Genomic DNA, 23408 nt, shown 5'->3' with positions numbered 1-23408 from the left:
GAGCGACTTTGATGAGAGGAGAACTTGGACCTACACCACCTGCAGGACAGATTCACCCAGCTGTACTCATTATTTCACTTGTGAAGTCTGATGGGACAGGAAGCAGTGTAAATCCTGGTCTGTAAAAACATTTTATTATACTGTACGAGACATACACAAAGTCCTGAAGACAGGTTTGAGCTTTGTTCATTTAAATGAAGTCTGACAGACAGATTTATTTACTTATACTTTAAAATAGCTAACATGGCATGTTTTTACTGCTACAGGTTAATACACAGCGACTGCAGAAGAGGAAAGGGTGAAAGTGCAGTGAGGTGGAGGAATATAATCCAACTAAATCTGAAAAAGGAAAGCCAAAGTTGAGGAGGTAAATAAACTGAAATTGTTTGTCCTCAGAAAGACACTACCTACTGACAGGTGTGTGTTAGAGCATCAGTACTGAACCGGACGTGTGTAGCTAAAGTACGCTCGTAGCTGTCGTGGCTAATGAGAGAAAACAAACAAAAAAACAAACAAAAATCTAAGACATGTTCTGGTGTTACTACAGTAATCACCTAAACCTCCATCACAGTCACCTGAGGTGCACCTGAGGAACATTTCTGAGACGGTGCACAGAGTTTCTCAGTATGTTCAGGTTTGTTTGTTTGGAGTTTATAAACATCTGAAGCCTGGCTTTCTGAAATTCACTTTTAAATCTAGAAATACGTTGCCAAATTTCCCGTAATACTATAAATGAAATATATTATATACAATATATAAATTCATTAGTGAGTGATGAGGATAATTAAGAGCTGAACCGATTTTAGTTGGCAAACTATTTCCATTTATTTTTGTTATTTTCTGAATTCATTTTTTTGACCATGTGATTATTCATCGGCACATTAAACGGATAAACACACATCTTTCCCTGTCCATTCAAAGACTTTAACATGCGTGTGTGTTATTTGCATAGCAAGCATCGTATTCAAAGATGGAGCTGAGAGCGCATCTGGGACTCAGCCAATCTGTAGTGTTCAATTCTTAGCAATGTTCTGTCCCGTTGTCCCAGTTTGTCTCTTATATTTATTTATTTTTATTTATTTATTAATTATACAGCAACTTGACTGAATGGTTTATTCTGAAAATATCAAATTTATCCTTTCTTTATCTGAGTAATGATTAAATATTCATGTTGGGAAATTATTTTAATATTGTTCCATATTTGTCACTTTTTCGCAGAGATTATTTCTCAGCGCACAATCGTACCATCTGCTCACAAATCATGATTTAGATATTTTGTGAAAAATAATAATAATTTTAAAATCCATAGTCCTTATTTATCCACACTTCTAAACTACACTGAGCCTGAAAGTAAAGTTTTCATACACGTGTTGCGCTGCTACAGTCTTCTTCATGTGTTTAATGGAAATGAGTAGAAAATGGCAGGCAGTCGTGCATTAATGCTGCCACCTGCTGCCCGTATGAGAGTACTGCAACAGCCTGTTGGAGCCACCAGAGCTGTTATAGCAGTGCTGTCATCTAGTGTTCATTTACAGTTATGACAAGCACTAAGTTGAATAAACATTCATTGTACTTATCGTCACCATATTAACGATGACATGTTTTTAATCTGTATTCCACTACACGACATTTTTATTTGTATTTTCTTTTGTTCTTGAGTGCAGTTAGGTGTTATTTCCTAATTGCTTATACCACAAAATTATAGAAAATGGCTATTATTCCCCTTAAACTTGGCTTTTGTGACCAGGACATTGGTATTTTGAAATGTACCGGTTTTCATTCAGAAAATGGGCGGATTTGCGTCTTTTCATTCACACAAAGTCGGGAAAAAAAAATGGTAAATTTCAACAGATAGGATTCCAGCAGCGTGAAGACACTGCTGGACACCTGGAAGTATGATGAGCACGGCGGGGAGATGATCAGAGACTTCAAAATGGTAGCATTCCTGATAGATTTCCAAGAAGGTTTTATTAAGTTTCCCTGCTATGTATGTCTTTGGGACACCAAGGCGCACTACCAAAGGCAGCAGTTCACTGTGGGGAGGAACATTGGTGGACCCCGGGATGTGCTGATGACACCACTGCGCATCAAACTGGGCCTTATGAAACAATCTGTCACAGCTCTAGATAAGGACTCGGTGCCTTCAAGTACCTTTAAGACTTCTTTCCTAAGCTGGCAAAAGTCAAACTTGGTGTCTTTGTTGGACGACAGATAAAGAAGATCGTGGAATGCAAGGAGTTCCCCAGGAAGCTCACTGGAAGGAGAAAGCGGTATGGAACAGCTTTGTCACCATGGTTCAGGGCTTCACAAAGCCACGTGGAGCTGGTTGAGACTCTGGTGAAGAACTGTAGCACAACACACTGCAGGATGTCCCTCAAAGTCCATATACTTGATGCTCATGTTGATAAATTTATAGTAGAACATGGGAGCGTACTCAGAAGAGCAAGGCGAGTGCTTCACACCAGGATATACTGGACTACTGAACGCTGCCACTGAACCAGGGACGAGAACATGATCTTCCATATTTGTGGGCTGCTTCATGAAAATTATTTACAATATAATCATAAACCTAAAAAATAACAAAAAACCCAAACGACTCACTTCTAAATCATTTTTGTATAACGTTAATAAGAATACATGTTCATTTTGATCATATTTAGTTTTTTTCAGACTTTATGTGAACGAAAAGATGCAAATTCCCCCGTTTTGTAAATGAAGATAGGTTTAATTCAAAATACCAATGTCCTGGTCTCAAAAGCAAAGTTAATAATGACAGCAGTTATTAATATTCCACACACAAGGTCTCTTTAGAGAAATCTACTCGTCAGAAATGATAACGTATTGAAAGGTGTGCTGATATAAACTTGTGATTTGAATTAGTGTTGTTGTAGAAAATTAATCAACACTTTCTGACCAATCACAATCCAGGATGTGGTGTAATAAAATGTACTATACTGATGTTTGTGCTGGGTTTATGTGCTGTATATTTACCTTCAGTAAGCGCTTCATCGCAGTCAGAGCGGCGGTGGATCCGGAGTCTATCCCAGGAATACCGAGCGTAAGCCAGGAATTACACCCGGATACGACTCCGGTACATCACAGTAAAGAGCGACTTCCTGTGAGCGGGATTCGATCCGACACGCACCTGCTGTAAACATGCTGTGGCTTTACATTTTATTTTCAGAAATAGTTGAAGTCGTACAAACTGAAAAGATTAATTCAATTGTCCGTACACCTCGAAATAAACAATGTTTATGTTGTTAAAATAATCAAACTCTTTTTAAATAAGACTATCGACATAACTGTAAAAACATGTTAAAAACTCATCAGGAGAGCATCAGGTGGTTTGTTGATAAAACATGGAGAGAATAATGGAAAAGAAAATGACACCACAACAATCACAACTTCCACGGAGCTGGTCGTAACCATGGTAACGTAGCTAACCTACTGTAGATCATCGAGGAGAGAGCTAACTAACTAACGCTTAGCGATGACTTCGTTTTTTTAGTAAAACATTAAACTTTGTTGGTTTCTGCAGACAGGGACGGAATAAAGCTGGAGGCTGAACTGTTATAACGCATTATAACACACATTACTACAACCCTCCGTGGATTCAGTTAAACAACAGCCCGCTTAGCTGAGAGCGCTAACCTGACAGGAATTTAAACCATAACATGTACGAAAACAATTTAAGTCGGAGAACTATTACTGAACCGTTCATTTAAACTCAGCACTCATGTGAACACTTCTCTAGGTTTTGTGTCGCAGTTAGCTGGTTAGCTCGCGCGCTGAGGTAATTCAACGGCTTCTGACAACGTCCGGGGAAGAAAGCGTTTTGGAAAACTGAAAACGTCCGTCTCCAGATATAAATAATTCACATGAATTACTTCTGAAACAAGTAGAATGTGATTTAAAGTGATCACAATATAAATATTAAAAATTCTTACCTCAGTCATTAGCTTAGCTTGATTCACTAACGTAATAAAGTTCTTAATGCAGTAAGTAAGAAGTGATTGGAGTGTGTAAACGGAGTCATTTGCTCTTGTAAAAGGTCTGAATTAAAAACTGACAGAAACATAAACGTATTTTTACTTTGCTCTAAACTGCAGGATAAAATAATAATAATAATAATAATAATAATAATAATAATAATAATAATACATTCATAAACATTTATTCACAATATTTAAAAGAAAATAAAACAAACCCACACTCTGTTCACTACAGTATATACTGTACAGTACTATTAAATGAGTTTTGACATTTTATCTCTTACAGAATCATCATATGTGATTATACAGGCCAATGCACGACACGGAGAAAAACATCTCAACCTTCAGTGTGTTATTTTATCTCATCACTGAAGATCTAATCGCTGGATTAAAAGCTTAATAAAAGCTTTTTCTATCTTCACCATGTGACTCTGTGAAATACAGTAGACCGATGTCATTACTGTTCACTGTACAGTCCCTCAAGGATTCGCAGAAACGAACGCAAAACCAAGGAAACGTTGCAGTTTTTCAAAAAGACCACAGATTTTCCGCAGATTCGGGCCGAGACACGTCACGTGACGTCATCACGACGCACATTCAGCCAAAGTCCTCTTCGATTCACGTGCGTCAAACATGAGTACAGCTAAAAGCTCTCATTTATCAACAAACATCACTGTGAAAGCGTACAGAACTATTTCGTGCGACTGTGATTACGCCAATTCAAGTAGTTTTCCGCAAAAAAAAAAAAGATTTGCATGAAAAAAACCGAAGCCGAAATCAAGCGTTTTTCACCACAACAATCACACACAAAAACCTCCTGTATGGACTGATTATCCATAAACACAACCTGTATTACACTGCTGTTACGTCAGTTTCGCTTCCTACAGTGTCCGGGTTTAATTCTTTTACAAATGAAACAATAACTTTGGTCAGGAGTGAATGCACTGTAATTCCCCTGGCACACAGCATGTCACCTCCATCACTGTGTTGAAGACGTGTCACACTGAAATGCAGCGATAGTTCAACACTACTTGGCTGTAGTCGGACGAGACGTTGTTGAATCCGTATAAATTTCAACTTAAATAAATCATGTAACGTTTCACTCGATCTTCATTCCTACTGCGCTGAATTATTCATTACTGAAACATTACAGAAGTGTTAATATGACTAGCAGGACCTCAGAGTTATCGAAGTTCTTACATTCAGCAATGTCTTCAGATCTTCAGATATCAGAAAGGAGACATTCGGTGATGGTCTTAATGTGGGTGAAGCTTTCATTAAAAACGTCACCTTTCATAATCACTGTAGTAAAGTTCATTTCACTTTCATCGTGCAGACTTTTACTACAAAACAAACTGAAACAGAACATGTGGAAAAAATTTTCATAGACATTCACCCTATCAGTAGATTGCAGTCATGCAGTGACTTCAATGCAGTGACTCCGCTCGGGCTGTTAACTGAAGAATAAACGGCTGTCAGATGCCCATGGAGACTCGACCAAGGGGAAGTGGATGAGAGGAAGCCAGTGTGTGTGTGTGTGTGTGTGTGTGTGTGTGTGTGTGTGTGTGTTAAACCCAGTACTGATATACAGTACAGCCTCTGTTTCCACGTCAACACACGGAGTACGGTAAAAGACTTCATGCTGCCACCTGGTGTTTGAATGAAGGTACTGCAATTAAAGACCTGCAGGATGGAAGGAAGGAGCTCGGATAAAGGAGGATGCACCTTTAATTAACAAATATTTTCAATTAACACATTCATTCATTTAGTGTCCTAGAACCTAAACTCTGTGTGTGATTTCTCTAAACAGATCTTGTGCGTCAAGTACTAAAACAGCTGTCCTTAACTTAATAAGATTTTACAGACTCTTTCCTTGAGGCTGTTTTTCATAAATCATGTTTATTGTGATTTTAAAAAAAAACCCTCATTCTCTTTCATTTCTTCTTCTGATTCTATTCTCCCACTCGTACGTGTGTTAAGGCGGTACTGTTTGAAGACTCAGACAATAAATTATTGAACCTTGAGCTGAATCAGTGTGTGATATGGTTTTGCTGTGCTCCATAAAGCCTTAGTGAAGCACTCTCAAACACAAATAGAGCTGCTCTGACTTAAACTGTGTGCTGAGAGTAAATTAAAAAGACATCGCAGCAATTCTAATGATTCAGACTTCATATGACAGGCTTGGTTTGGTGTTAAAATGTGTTATAAGAGTAGAAGAGGACGTCGCTGTTTATTTTCACTCAAAGACACACAAAAAAAACACAAGCGAAAGAACGAGACAAGGATTCACAACAAGCCGAGAGAGCGGTGAGAGGTCACCCACTGCTGCTGTGGATCTCACACACACACACACACGCACACACACACACACACACACACACTCCTCCACACTCCCACTCGCAGTCAGTAATGTACCTGCAGCAGTAATTGGTCCCAGTGCAACGTCCCTGCTCCACCTGTGCCAGCGGGGGGCGCCGCTAAGCCCACGCTAACTAACTCACTAACTAACACTGTGTGTGTGTGTGTGTGTGTGTGTGTATGTTTGTTAATAAGTGGAATATTCAGGGAGTTATGGTTCGTTCGTATGTGTCGAGACCTAAAGTCATGAATTTAAAGTCAGTACAAAGGAGGAAAATATTACTGCTGCTTAGAGGAAAGTTAAAACATTAAAAACAATTACAGCTCTTACATGTCGCACAAACGTGCAAAGGGTTAAACCTTATTTTTTTTAAATGTCATTTTTGTATTGTTTAGCTGAGACAAAGTTTTCCAAATCATTTTCACCCGACTGTCTTTGTAAGCTTCGCAGAGTCTTCACTTCAGGGAGAAAGAATCTGGTCGGATTAGTGAAAAAAACAAACGTTCGTCAGGACACGGTGAAGTCTTTGGTGCAAGATCGAGTCACTAGACTGAAAAGGTTTTGAGTTGTTAGTTTTGGGGAACCCCCCTGGAGTGTTCTGATGAGCTATGGGAAAAGATCTGTTTGGTCGTGCAGCATGTCAGGCAGATTGACTCTTTCTGTTAAAGTGGGCGGTCCTTAGGCGTGTTTACTAATGAAGCGTTCCGGACTCAGAGGCTGGTGAACGGAACAGTGACATATGGAATCTGTTAGCATGCGTCTCCATGCGTAACGCATTCTCAGGAGAACCTCGGCACTCGTGCAGGAGTTCTCAATAAGCTCTTCTCACCATCTGAATACTCGGTGAGCTAAAGTACACCACAGGAGAGGAGGAGGTGAGAGACACGGTCCTTACAAGGACATCTAATAAAATCTAAAATTAATCTTTCTTTATTTGAATAGAATTTTAGCACTTTTTCCATCTTACATTCTTATAAAGGGCTTCGTCAGGCAGTGTCGCTATCGTGGTGATTTTGTGAGTAGATTTGGAGACTTTTTATTCTCCTGTAGCGACTTTATTTTTTAAATGACAGCCGAGAGGCAAATCTAGTGACTTTTTGAGCAGATGTTAGCGACTGTCCTGCACTCGATACGGCTCTCCAGCTCACATCACAGCTGCTGGTTATACGAGATGAGAGAGCAGGTTCACTCCACTCACCACCTGTGTGTGAAGCCAACAACCAATCACTGATCAGCATCGTTCCCCAGGACCAATCACTGATCAGCATTGTTCACAACAACCAATCACTATTCAGCATCGTTCCCCAGGACCAATCACTGATCAGCATTGTTCACAACAACCAATCACTATTCAGCATCGTTCCCCAGGACCAATCACTGATCAGCATTGTTCACAACAACCAATCACTATTCAGCATCGTTCCCCAGGACCAATCACTGATCAGCATTGTTCACAATGACCAATCATTGATCAGATTGATCAGAAACTTAAATTGATCAGAATCTTAAAGATTCTTTAAGGTCAAAGGTCAGCAGTTCTGAAACAGTTTGTGGATAACAGCCTTGAAAGGGCAGTAATAATATTTATTATTTAATAACATTGCTTTCACCAAAATACTTGCAGTAATATAATAAATATTTAAAAACACCTTTCAGTGCCTGGATTTTATTATTTGCATCTACGTTGCATAATTTTGTGAGTGAATAAAACAATGTGCTGAATAAAATATGAGCAGGTGATTCACATTTCGGAACTGTAACGTTTTCACACCTCAGGATGAACCGCCGTGTCCTTCAGCGGGGACAAATGTTGACACGAACTCGCTCCTGGGACGCCACAGGAAGAGAAAGATGTGAACTATGTTAATGAATGGTAATTAACGCCGGGGTCGGTTTGGATCAGATAAATTGGTCCCCGAGTTGCTGGAGCTGCAGTCCTGCACTAATCCCTTATTATAAAAAAAAGATAAAGGAAAACGACATCATTAGCATAGCGAGGACGAGACACACACTCGGATTGTTCTTGTTAATTCCTGACTGGGTGATTTTTACATACGGTTGTTAATTGTACATTACATGAGACGGAGAGACGGGAAACAAAGGAATAACAGAAGATTAGTGAGAGAAAAAAGGCTAAAGTAACACAACCCCAATTCCAAAAAAGTTGGGACGCTGTGTAAAATGTAAATAAAACCAGAACGCAATGATTTGCGAATCTCATAAACCCGGATGTTATTCACAACAGAACATAGAAATCATATCAAATGTTTAAACTGAGGAAATGCACCGTTTTAAGGAAGAAATAAGGTGATTTTGAATCTCAAAAAAGTTGGGACAGTGCAACAAAAGGCTGAAAAAGTAAGTGTTAGTGAAAAGAAACAGCTGGAGGTTAATTGGCAGCAGGTCAGTGAGATGATTGGGTATAAAAAGAGGATCTTAGAGAGCCAATTAATTAGTTACAAAGTGTTGCTCCAGCTGTTTCTTTTTGCCAACACTTACTTTTCCAGCCTTTCGTTGCCCTGTCCCAACTTTTTTGAGACGCGTTGTGGCCATCAAATTCAAAATGACCTTTTTTCCTTAAAACGGTGCATTTCCTCAGTTTAAACATTTGATATGATTTCTATGTTCTATTGTGAATAACATACGGGTTTATGAGATTTGCAAATCATTGCATTCTGGTTTTATTTACATTTTACACAGCGTCCCAACTTTTTTGGAATTGGGGTTGTATATAAAATGCCTTCAGGTATCACTGAAATGTCCAATTAATGTGTTTATTACTGACTATAACAGATTTACTATTAACACCTTTCCTAGTTTACACTGTGAGAACCTTCTCATGCATTATTATTATTATTATTATTATTTTCCCTCACCCCTTCACACTGTCCAGCACAGGATCTATTTACGGTCCTTTTATTTGTTTTTAAGCTGTTAATGATCTAACCCCCTCCTACATCATGGACCTGCTCTCTCCATGTCTCCATACTCAGCTCCTTTGTCTCTGAGCTCTTATGATCCATCACTCCGGACTGTTCCACTGCCTTTGCTGTCTCTGTGCCGAGGCTGTGGAGGAACCTGCCTCAGTCTGCCTCTAGACATCAGGAGCCTCGTCAGCTACCACGGTCAGATCAAAATTAAAAACGCAACTTTCCACGTCTTTCTATTTGAATTTCTTTTTGTTATTGTTATTATTACTATTTCATCTCTTAGCATTATTCTTTATTCACTGAGACCTGACTCTACTTTTACTCTCAGTTTTATTCTTATATGTGCGCAGCATTTCGGGCAACTATTGTTGTTTTAAATGTACTTTATGAATAAAAATGATCTTTATGACCATTAAAGGTGGAGACAGTGATGTTTAACCGGGTCAGTGAGTGTGCGTGAGTTAATGTGTGTGTGCGTGAGTGTGTGTGAGTGAGTGAGGGTATGAGTGAATGTGTGTGTGCATGCGTGAATGTGTGAGTGTATGCGTGAATGTGTGAGTGAATGTGTATGAGTGAATGTGTGAGTGCATGAGTGCATGTGTGAATGAGTGAATGTGTGTATGCATAAGTGTGAGTGTGTATGTGTGAGTGCGTATGAGTGAATGTGTGAGTGAGTGATTTAGTGAGAGTATGAGTGAGTGTGAGTGAATGTGTATGAGTGAGTGTATGAGTGAGTGATTTAGTGAGAGTATGAGTGAGTGTGTGAGTGAATGTGTGTGTATGAGTGAATGTGTGAGTGAGTGATTTAGTGAGAGTATGAGTGAATGTGTGAGGGAGTGAATGTGTGTGTATGTGTGAATGTATGAGTGGATGTTTGCATGAGTGAATGTTTGAGTGAGTGAATGAGTATATGAGTGAATGTGAGTGCATGAGTGAATGTGTGAGTGTATGTGTGTATGAGTGAGTGTGTGAATGTGTGAGTGCATGAGTGACTGAGTGAATGTGAGTGCATGAGTAACTGTATGAGTGAATGTGTGAGTGTATGAGTGAATGTGTGTGTATGAATGAATGAGTGAATGTGTCAGTGTGAGTGAATGTTTGAATGAGTGAATGTGTGAGTGAGTGAATGTGTGAGAGAATGTGTGAGTGAATGTGAGTGAATGTGTGAGAGTGAATGAGTAAATACGTGAGTGAGTGAATGTGTGAGTGAATGTGTGAGTGAATGTGAGTGAGAGTGAATGAATGAGTGAATGAGTATGAGTGAATGAGTGTGAGTGAATGTGTGTGACTGAGTGAATGTGTGAGTGTATGTGTGAGTGAGTGAATTAATGAGTGAATGTGTGAGTGTGAGTATGTGTGAGTGAATGTGTGAGTGAATATGAGTGTGAGTGAATGTGTGAGTGTATGTGTGAGTGAGAGTGAATGAATGAGTGAATATGAGTGTGAGTGAATGTGAGTGAATGTGTGTGTGAGTGAATATGTGAGTGAATGTGTGAGTGTGAGTGAATGTGAGTGAATATGTGAGTATGAGTGAATATGTGAGAGTGAATGTGTGAGTGAGAGTGAATGTGTGAGTGAGTGAATGTGTGAGTGAGAGTGAATGTGTGAGTGTGAGTGAATGTGTGAGTGAGAGTGAATGTGTGAGTGAATATGTGAGTGTGAGTGAATGTGAGTGAGAGTGAATGTGTGAGTGAGAGTGTGTGTGGTGAATGTGTGAGTGAATGTGTGAGTGAATGTGTGTGTGAGAGTGAATGTGTGAGTGAATGTGTGAGTGAATGTTTGAATGAGTGAATGTGTGAGTGAAAGTGTATGTGTGAGTGAATGTGTGAGTGAATGTGAGAGTGAATGTGTGAGTGAGAGTGAATGTGTGTGTGAGTGAATGTGTGAGTGAATGGGTGTGTGAGTGAATGTGTGAGTGAGAGTGAATGTGTGAGTGAATGTGTGAGTGAGAGTGAATGTGTGAGTGAATGTGTGAGTGAGAGTGAATGTGTGAGTGAGAGTGAATGTGAGAGTGAATGTGTGAGTGAATGTGTGAGTGAGAGTGAATGTGTGAGTGAATGTGAGTGAATGTGTGTGTGAGTGAATGTGTGAGTGAGAGTGAATGTGTGAGTGTGAGTGAATGTTTGAATGAGTGAATGTGTGAGTGAGAGTGTATGTGTGAGTGTGAGTGAATGTGAGTGAGAGTGAATGTGTGAGTGAATGTGTGAGTGAGAGTGAATGTGTGAGTGAATGTGTGAGTGAGAGTGAATGTGTGAGTGAGAGTGAATGTGTGAGTGAATGTGTGAGTGAGAGTGAATGTGTGAGTGAATGTGTGAGTGAGAGTGAATGTGTGAGTGAGAGTGAATGTGTGAGTGAAAGTGTATGTGTGAGTGAATGTGTGAGTGAGAGTGAATGTGTGAGTGAATGTGTGAGTGAGAGTGAATGTGTGAGTGAATGTGTGAGTGAGAGTGAATGTGTGTGAGAGTGAATGTGTGAGTGAATGTGTGAGTGAGAGTGAATGTGTGAGTGAATGTATGAGTGAGAGTGAATGTGTGAGTGAGAGTGAATGTGTGAGTGAGAGTGAATGTGTGAGTGAATGTATGAGTGAGAGTGAATGTGTGAGTAAATGTGTGAGTGAGAGTGAATGTGAGAGTGTATGTGTGTGTGAGAGTGAATGTGTGAGTGAATGTATGAGTGAGAGTAAATGTGTGAGTGAGAGTGAATGTGTGAGTGAATGTATGAGTGAGAGTGAATGTGTGAGTGAGAGTGAATGTGTGAGTGAATGTGTGAGTGAATGTATAAGTGAGAGTGAATGTGTGAGTGAGAGTGAATGTGAATGTGTGAGTGAATGTATGAGTGAGAGTGAATGTGTGAGTGAATGTGTGTGAGAGTGAATGTGTGAGTGAATGTGTGTGAGAGTGAATGTGTGAGTGAGAGTGAATGTGTGAGTGAATGTGTGAGTGAGAGTGAATGTGTGAGTGAGAGTGAATGTGTGAGTGAATGTTTGAGTGAGAGTGAATGTTTGAGTGAGAGTGAATGTGTGAGTGAGAGTGAATGTGTGAGTGAATGTGTGAGTGAGAGTGAATGTGTGAGTGAGAGTGAATGTGTGAGTGAATGTGTGAGTGAGAGTGAATGTGTGAGTGAATGTGAGTGAATGTGTGAGTGAGAGTGAATGTGTGAGTGAATGTGTGAGTGAATGTGTGAGTGAATGTGTGAGTGAGAGTGAATGTGTGAGTGAATGTGAGTGAATGTGTGAGTGAGAGTGAATGTGTGAGTGAATGTGTGAGTGAGAGTGAATGTGTGAGTGAATGTGTGAGTGAGAGTGAATGTGTGAGTGAATGTGTGTGAGAGTGAATGTGTGAGTGAATGTGTGTGAGAGTGAATGTGTGAGTGAATGTGTGTGAGAGTGAATGTGAGTGAATGTGTGAGTGAGAGTGAATGTGTGAGTGAATGTATGAGTGAGAGTGAATGTGTGAGTGAATGTGTGAGTGTGAGTGAATGTAATATAATAAGAATATAGTAAACACATCAGCTGATCACACTGAGTTTAAACACACTCCATAAATTAGTTTAATTCACGTGGGTACAAAATCATCTAAACACTGCATCTGTACACACACACACACACTCACACACCTGAACAGGGAAAAGAAAAGAGGACAGAGAGGTAATAAGTAAGGGAGAGGAAGAGAGTGAGGTGAGAAGCGAAGGCAGGGAAAAGAAAGTGAAATAAAAGGAGGGATGGAGAGATGTGTTTTCCTCTGTCGTGTTCAGTGTCTCTCTCTCAGAGTGACCAGCTCCTCCATCAGCGCCCTGTTCTCCTTCATCTTCACCAACAGAACATCCAACAACTCACCTGCAGAGACACACTACAGAGCGAGAGAGAGAGAGCGAGAGAGAGAGAGAGAGACAGATAAAGAAATTTGAAAACTTTGAACTTTCAGATTTTATAACCACAAATATTAAAGTAGATCACACGTTTGGCTTAAAATAAAAAAAATATATTTTAAACAGTGGAAATGGTATTTTCTTATGCACATTATACCAGTATAGCAGTATAGCAGTATAGCAGTATAGCAGTATAACAGTATAACAGTATAACAGTATACCAGTATACCAGTATAGCAGTATACCAGTATAACAGTATACCAGTATACCAGTATAGCAGTATACCAGTATAACAGTATAGCAGTATAACAGTATAACAGTATAGCAGTATACCAGTATACCAGTATAGCAGTATACCAGTATAACAGTATAGCAGTATAGCAGTATAGCAGTATACCAGTATAACAGTATACCAGTATAGCAGTATACCAGTATAGCAGTATAGCAGTATACCAGTATAGCAGTATACCAGTATACCAGTATAGCAGTATAGCAGTATAACAGTATACCAGTATAGCAGTATACCAGTATAGCAGTATAGCAGTATACCAGTATAACAGTATACCAGTATAGCAGTATACCAGTATAGCAGTATACCAGTATAGCAGTATACCAGTATAGCAGTATAGCAGTATAGCAGTATAACAGTATACCAGTATAGCAGTATACCAGTATACCAGTATAGCAGTATAACAGTATAGCAGTATAGCAGTATACCAGTATACCAGTATAGCAGTATACCAGTATAGCAGTATAGCAGTATAGCAGTATACCAGTATAGCAGTATAACAGTATAACAGTATAGCAGTATAGCAGTATAACAGTATACCAGTATAGCAGTATACCAGTATAGCAGTATAACAGTATACCAGTATAGCAGTATACCAGTATAGCAGTATAACAGTATAGCAGTATAACAGTATACCAGTATAGCAGTATACCAGTATAGCAGTATAACAGTATACCAGTATAGCAGTATACCAGTATAGCAGTATAGCAGTATACCAGTATAGCAGTATACCAGTATAGCAGTATAGCAGTATACCAGTATAGCAGTATAGCAGTATACCAGTATAGCAGTATAGCAGTATACCAGTATAGCAGTATACCAGTATAGCAGTATACCAGTATAGCAGTATACCAGTATAGCAGTATACCAGTATAGCAGTATAACAGTATACCAGTATAGCAGTATACAGTATAGCAGTATACCAGTATACCAGTATAGCAGTATACCAGTATAGCAGTATAACAGTATAGCAGTATAACAGTATACCAGTATAGCAGTATACCAGTATAGCAGTATAACAGTATACCAGTATAGCTGATATAACCAGTATAGCAGTATAGCAGTATACCAGTATAGCAGTATACCAGTATAGCAGTATAGCAGTATAGCAGTATAGCAGTATACCAGTATAGCAGTATAACAGTATACCAGTATAGCAGTATACCAGTATAGCAGTATAGCAGTATACCAGTATAGCAGTATACCAGTATAGCAGTATAGCAGTATACCAGTATAGCAGTATAGCAGTATAACAGTATAGCAGTATAGCAGTATAACAGTATAGCAGTTATAACAGTATACCAGTATAGCAGTATACCAGTATAGCAGTATAACAGTATACCAGTATAGCAGTATACCAGTATAGCAGTATAGCAGTATACCAGTATAGCAGTATACCAGTATAGCAGTATACCAGTATACCAGTATAGCAGTATAGCAGTATAACAGTTTACCAGTATAGCAGTATACCAGTATAGCAGTATACCAGTATAGCAGTATAGCAGTATACCAGTATAGCAGTATAACAGTATACCAGTATAGCAGTATACCAGTATAGCAGTATAGCAGTATACCAGTATAGCAGTATACCAGTATAGCAGTATAGCAGTATACCAGTATAGCAGTATAGCAGTATACCAGTATAGCAGTATAGCAGTATAGCAGTATACCAGTATAACAGTATAAACAGTATAGCAGTATACCAGTATAACAGTATAACAGTATAGCAGTATACCAGTATAGCAGTATACCAGTATAAACAGTATAACAGTATAGCAGTATACCAGTATAGCAGTATAACAGTATAGCAGTATAACAGTATACCAGTATAGCAGTATACCAGTATAGCAGTATAACAGTATACCAGTATAGCAGTATACCAGTATACCAGTAATAGCAGTTATACCAGTATAGCAGTATACCAGTATAGCAGTATAACAGTATACCAGTATAGCAGTATAACAGTAAAGCAGTATACCAGTATAGCAGTATACCAGTATAGCAGTATAGCGATATAGCAGTATAACAGTATACCCAGTATAGCAGTATAGCAGTATACCAGTATAGCAGTATAGCAGTATACCAGTATAGCAGTATAGCAGTATAACAGTATAACAGTATACCAGTATAGCAGTATAGCAGTATACCAGTATAGCAGTATAGCAGTATACCAGTATAGCAGTATACCAGTATAGCAGTATAGCAGTATAACAGTATACCAGTATAGCAGTATACCAGTATAGCAGTATAGCAGTATAACCAGTATAGCAGTATAGCAGTATACCAGTATAGCAGTATAGCAGTATATACCAGTATAGCAGTATAGCAGTATACCAGTTATAGCAGTATAGCAGTATACCAGTATAGCAGTATAACAGTATACCAGTATAGCAGTATACCAGTATAGCAGTATAGCAGTATACCAGTTATACCAGTATAACAGTATACCAGTATAGCAGTATAGCAGTATACCAGTATAGCAGTATAGCAGTATACCAGTATAGCAGTATAGCAGTATACCAGTATAGCAGTATAACAGTATACCAGTATAGCAGTATACCAGTATAGCAGTATAGCAGTATACCAGTATACCAGTATAACAGTATACCAGTATAGCAGTATAACAATATAGCAGTATAGCAGTATACCAGTATAGCAGTATACCAGTATAGCAGTATAGCAGTATACCAGTATAGCAGTATACCAGTATAGCAGTATAGCAGTATACCAGTATAGCAGTATAGCAGTATAACAGTATACCAGTATAGCAGTATACCAGTATAGCAGTATACCAGTATAGCAGTATACCAGTATAGCAGTATAGCAGTATACCAGTATAGCAGTATAGCAGTATAACAGTATACCAGTATAGCAGTATACCAGTATAGCAGTATAACAATATACCAGTATAGCAGTATACCAGTATAGCAGTATACCAGTATACCAGTATAGCAGTATACCAGGTATAGCAGTATAACAGTATAGCAGTATAACAGTATACCAGTATAGCAGTATACCAGTATAGCAGTATAACAGTATACCAGTATAGCAGTATAACAGTATAGCAGTATACCAGTATAGCAGTATACCAGTATAGCAGTTATAGCAGTATAGCAGTATAACAGTATACCAGTATAGCAGTATAGCAGTATACCAGTATAGCAGTATACCAGTATAGCAGTATAGCAGTATAACAGTATAACAGTATACCAGTATAGCAGTATACCAGTATAGGCAGTATACCAGTATAGCAGTATACCAGTATAGCAGTATAGCAGTATAACAGTATAGCAGTATAGCAGTATAGCAGTATACCAGTATAGCAGTATAGCAGTTATACCAGTATAGCAGTATAGCAGTATACCAGTATAGCAGTATACCAGTATAGCAGTATACCAGTATAGCAGTATAGCAGTATAGCAGTATAACAGTATACCAGTATAGCAGTATACCAGTATAGCAGTATACCAGTATAGCAGTATAGCAGTATACCAGTATAGCAGTATAGCAGTATAGCAGTATAGCAGTATACCAGTATAGCAGTATAGCAGTATAGCAGTATAACAGTATACCAGTATAGCAGTATAGCAAGTATACAGTATAGCAGTATAGCAGTATACCAGTATAGCAGTATAACAGTATACCAGTATAGCAGTATAACAATATAGCAGTATAGCAGTATACCAGTATAGCAGTATAGCAGTATACCAGTATAGCAGTATAACAGTATAGCAGTATAGCAGTATACCAGTATAGCAGTATAGCAGTATACCAGTATAGCAGTATACCAGTATAGCAGTATAGCAGTATAACAGTATAACAGTATACCAGTATAGCAGTATAACAATATAGCAGTATAGCAGTATACCAGTATACCAGTATAACAGTATAGCAGTATACCAGTATAGCAGTATAGCAGTATAGCAGTATACCAGTATAGCAGTATACCAGTTTACCAGTATAGCAGTATACCAGTATACCCTCCCAGTGACTCCCCTTATTACAATGAGGAGATCTTCCCCAGCTCCACAATGAAACACAACACACACAATAGAAAATTGTAAAGAATACAGTAAATTAGGATTGAAAATGAATTCCTCTGGAGATTTCAGTGCAGCAGTGAAGGAGCTGATGGAGAACACACGCAGGTTCTACACAATTACAAAACTAATCCAAATCCAATCTGCATCAAATGATACGAGTCAGTAATGGAACCAGTTCTGCTGTACGGTACTGAGGTCTGGGGGCCAGTCACAAACCACAACTTTACACAATGGGACAAACACACAGCTCAAATTCTGAAAATCTACAAGTTGACAGAAACACTAGGAACAACAGCTGCAGATCTGATTTACACCGATTCCCTCTACTGCTGAACATTCAGACAACATCCATCACACATCAGCTCCACCTTAAACACAGTGACTCCCAGACCTACTACTACAGATCCCTGCCACGCCCAGTCTCCTCACCCGCTGGTCCTCAACCTCCGCTCACTAACACACCACTAACATACACTAACACACCACAACACACCACCAACACACACTAACACACCACAACACACACTAATACACCACCAACACACACTAACACACACTAACACACCACCAACACACACCAACACACACTAACACACTCCCAGACCTACTACTACAGATCCCTGCCACGCCCAAAGTCTCCTCACCCGCTGGTCCATCAACCTCCACTCACTAACACACCACTAACATACACTAACACACACTAACACACCACCAACACACACCAACACACACTAACACACCACAACACACACTAATACACCACCAACACACACTAACACACACTAACACACACTAACACACCACCAACACACACCAACACACACTAACACACTCCCAGACCTACTACTACAGATCCCTGCCACGCCAAAGTCTCCTCACCCGCTGGTCCTCAACCTCCACTCACTAACACACCACTAACATACACTAACACACACTAACACACCACCAACACACACTAACACACCACAACACACACTAACACACCACTAACATACACTAACACCACCAACACACACTAACACGCCACAACACACACTAACACACCACAACACACACTAATACACCACCAACACACACTAACACACCACCAACACACACTAACACACCACTAACACCACAACACACACTAATACACCACCAACACACACTAACACACCACAACACACACTAACACACCACTAACACACACTAATACACCACAACACACACTAACACACCACAACACACCACCAACACACACTAACACACCACAACACACACTAACACACAACACACCACAACACACACTAACACACCACAACACACCACCAACACACACTAACACACACTAATACACCACAACACACACTAACACACAACACACCACCAACACACACTAACACACACTAATACACCACAACACACACTAACACACAACACACCACAACACACACCAACATACACTAACACACCACAACACACACTAACACACCACTAACACACCACTAACACACACTAATACACCACAACACACACTTATACACCACAACACACCACCACCACACACTAACACACCACTAACACCACAACACACACTAATACACCACAACACACACTAACACACCACTAACACACCACTAATACACCACAACGCACCACTAACACACCACAACACACCACCAACACACCACTAACACACCACAACACACACTAACACACCACAACACACACTAACACACCACTAACACACCACTAATACACCACAACACACCACTAACACACCACAACACACCACCAACACACCACTAACACACCACTAACACACCACAACACACACTAACACACCACAACACACACTAACACACCACTAACACACCACTAATACACCACAACACACCACTAACACACCACAACACACCACCAACACACCACTAACACACCACTAACATACACTAATACACCACAACACACACTAACACACCACTAACACACCACAACACACACTAACACACCACCAACACACCACTAACACACCACTAACATACACTAATACACCACAACACACACTAACACACCACTAATACACCACAACACACCACTAACACACCACAACACACACTAATACACCACTAATACACCACAACACACCACAACACACCACCAACACACACTAACACACCACTAACACACACTAATACACCACAACACACACTAACACACCACTAACACACACTAACACACCACTAACACACTAACACACCACTAACATACACCAACACACACGAATACACCACAACACACCACCAACACACCACAACACACCACAAACACACACTAACACACCACTAACATACACTAAAACACCACCAATACACACTAACACACCACCAACACACACTAACACACCACCAACACACACTAACACACACTAACACACCACCAACACACACTAACACACACTAACACATACTAACACACCACAACACACCACCAACACTTTTTCTATAACAGCACCCAGTGTTTTATTCCTCTTATACTGCAGCAACTCACCAACGATTACATTTTATTTATTTAAATAATGACAGTTAATGTTAGTTCCTGTTCTCACTTAGGTTATAGCAACTATAAACACTCGTTCCCTCACCATCCCTCTCTCTATTCTCTCTCTTTTCTCTCTCTTCATTCTCTCTTTATCTTAATAGAACAAAATCACAGCTGGTCATGTGACCGAGAAACCGCAAAGAAGTGTAAACTCCTCTGTGATGAAGATGTGGGAAAAGTTACAGCTTCACCTCTGACTGTTACACAGCGCTGACACTGGAGACTCCTTCCATCTCCTTACAGATCAGAAAGTCCCTGTGAGTGAGCTGTTGCTATAGTAACAATAGCGTATTAAACCGAGCGCATTAATATAAACCTGTGATTTGTAGCTGTACTACTGTCAGAGCTTCTGTTACAGAGAATTAATCAACACTTCACTTGTCATTTGCATTAAACCCCGCCCACTGTGCTCTGCTGATGGTTGCTCCGCCCCTGCTGTGACACATTGCGGTAAATCTCATTCAAACAGGATCATGTCACCGTGGTTACGAGTGTAGAATGTAGCATGCAGCATAAGTGTTAGCATGGCAGAGAGGTGAGAGTGTGTGTTAGTTTAGTGTGTGTGTGTGTGTGTGTGTGTGTGTGTGTGTGACCGTGCTGCAGAAACAGCGTTTGGAGTCATTATGATCTAACAGCTGCTTTATCGGGTAAATCCGTCCCCTCGGGCCGCCCTCTCTCACCCGGCTCTGATCCACACACACCCCCTCACGCCCTCTCTCACCTGGCTCTGATTCACACACTGCCCTGGAGCAGCGGCGCTGATCCATTATCGACTCGCCGGGTCTGAAGGGACACGACACACAACAATGTACAGGTGCTTTACAGGCCAATTAAGTGACAGCAGTATTACAGAGCCTGGGGCAGGACCGGAGGCAAAGCCACTAAACACACACACACACACACACACACACACACACCTGCAGAACAGATCGATCAGGCTGACTTTATTCAGAGCCTTAAGAGGAGGATTCAAGAGCCCAATTTGTGTGAGCGACATTCGGGAGCTGGGGGGAGATTTCCTCGTTTAGAGTGAGAAAAACTGCTGTGTGTGTGTGTGTGTGTGGTGTGTGTGTGAGAGAGAGAGAGAGATCTCCTTTACCACATTTACTGTGCATCAGAAGTAAAGATGGCCTTACTCTCCTTACTCCCTGCTCTCCTGAAAGTACATTTCATAGCTCCGCCCCCTTGTTTTCGATTGGCTCACGCTTCTAAGCTTGGCGATTTAGTGTGGAAAAAAAAAAATGAAATCCCAGATCCTTCTACAGTCAAGTAAATCTGCCTGTTTTGGTGTTTTGAAGATTTAAAAAATATTTCTGTTGGGTGGGGATTGGGGGAGGGGAACAGTCGTCATGGGAACAAATCTGTGTTTCCACCAACAGCAGTCAGAAGAAATCCTGAATATGATGTAAAAGTGATATAAAATACTCAGAGTGCACGGGTTTTTGTTCTCGTTTACGGAAAGAAAAGAGACGAAACACGACTAGATAACTACATCAACTCAACACGTAACCGTGGCAACAGCACACCTGAGATTCGGTGCGCATCACACTGTGATTCCCACCTGCCCAAAGAAGCGCACTGTGGCGGAAAAACACACCAGGGTTCATCCCATTCAAACGCAATGAACACTGTGTATGTGAAACACACTTCCTGTTCCACTTCATCCTCACTCCTACTGGAACACCTGAGCTGTGACCATGACGACGATATAGCAGGTGGTAAACATGGCAGAACATCATAGAACATCTAGGCACATTCACAAGCACACACACAAACACGCACAAACACACACACACACATACACGCACAAACACACACACACACATCGACACACACAGATTTAGGCCATTGTGAAGGCTGAGGAGGAGGAGGAAGAGGTATAAACACACCTTCATCACTAATTTCCCTAATCACAGGAGATTTAGAATTTAAAACACTTCCTGATCTTTCATCTTCACACTGTTTAAAATCAAAAAGTGATCAAACAGAAGAATGTAAATAAATGAACAAACAACAAAACAACAACAACAACAGAGTAGTCAAGGCCTGCATGTGATTAGGAGATAATGAACGTGTCACAGGCGCAGGTAAGAAAACGCTCCAGCACCATCTCTCTCTCTCTCTCTCTCTCCCCCCCTCTCTCTTTTTCCCTCTCCCCCCGCCCCCTCTCTCCATCTCTCTCTCCCTCTCTCCCCCCCCTCTCTCTTTTTCCCTCTCCCCCCCCTCTCTCTCTCCCTCTCTCTGTCTTTTTCTCCCTCTCTCCCTCTCTCTCTCTCTCTCCCTCTCTCTCTCTCCTGGGTGTAATTACTGGTCCAGCGCGCCCTCCTGAGACTCAGGTATCAAAGGGAAGTGGACACTCGGGACCGCAGATTTGTTTAATTAAAAAGATTGCTAATTTTGTTTGATTTTAATCCGGCGTTTCTCTCAGAGTCAGTTGCCAGCTCACACTTGTGACCTACATACATCACTTCCTGTTTCCTCGGGGTCAAAGTTCATCTCTGCCTAGCGGTCAAACAACATCAGTGCAGACACAGAAGAAGAAGGAGAGCGTGGGTGAAAAGAAATGTTTTCTCTTTCTAGTGTCTACATCACAACTGAAACAGACAAGTGGCAGCTTCCCCCCCAGGCGCCTGGTGGTTACTGTAATACACACACACACACACACACACACACACACACACACACACACACACTCCAGTTTCTACAGCAACGTGCTGGACCACGCTGTTCTAACACGTCTGCCCTGACCGCTCTCTCAGGCAAGAACACTGACACGCCAGATTAGTAATGTAAGATGAGGGGAAGTGGGCGGGGCTTCTCATTCCAGATTCATGAATCAATCAATAACGAAAATAGTTTGCCAACTCTATTCTACAATTTCATTGGTCTGTGTAGTGAAGCAGGCTGATCCTCTGCAGCATGTGAACTCATCCCCTTCAGGACATAACGTGTGTGTTCTTTCACGTCTACGGTAAATATTCACCTCTCAGTCCGGTCTAATCAGAAAACACCATCAGTCCAAGGCTCTTTAATACACTTTAAGTACCTGTGCAAATGGAAATAAATCTAAAATAAATCTAATCTAATCTAATCGTTCTTCATGTTTAATAACTTTCTAAGTAAAATAAGAAAATAAATAACCAAATTAAAATAAAAAATTGTTTTGTGCCAGACTGCACTGATCACCCAAGATTCTTAAAAAAACCCTGTTTATATATTTATATATTTAAAGGGAAGCTAAATAATTTTGACCTTATGTTATTATTATTTTTATCTTTATGTCATGCAGCAGTCCTAAACCATGTCAATGTTTTATGTCTTCAGTGTTGCACACTACTAACCTGAATG

At 40.3% G+C, this 23408-nt stretch overlaps 1 protein-coding gene across 1 annotated transcript in view; it reads right to left on the bottom strand.

Moving 5' to 3' along the window:
* Positions 1-12729: 12729 nt before the first annotated feature.
* cntln (centlein, centrosomal protein) overlaps positions 12730-23408 on the bottom strand; it is a 94145-nt gene continuing 83466 nt past the window's right edge. Inside the window, exon 31 of the mRNA XM_053621470.1 lies at positions 12730-13129. Within this exon, the coding sequence (XP_053477445.1) occupies positions 13031-13129 (99 nt within the window). The 3' untranslated portion in view covers positions 12730-13030. The remainder of the gene's footprint in view (positions 13130-23408) is intronic.

Source organism: Ictalurus furcatus, chromosome 3 (assembly GCF_023375685.1).
Source record: "Ictalurus furcatus strain D&B chromosome 3, Billie_1.0, whole genome shotgun sequence".
In the NCBI taxonomy this organism is placed as follows: Eukaryota; Metazoa; Chordata; class Actinopteri; order Siluriformes; family Ictaluridae; genus Ictalurus; species Ictalurus furcatus.
This window is presented reverse-complemented; position numbering and strand designations above follow the sequence as displayed.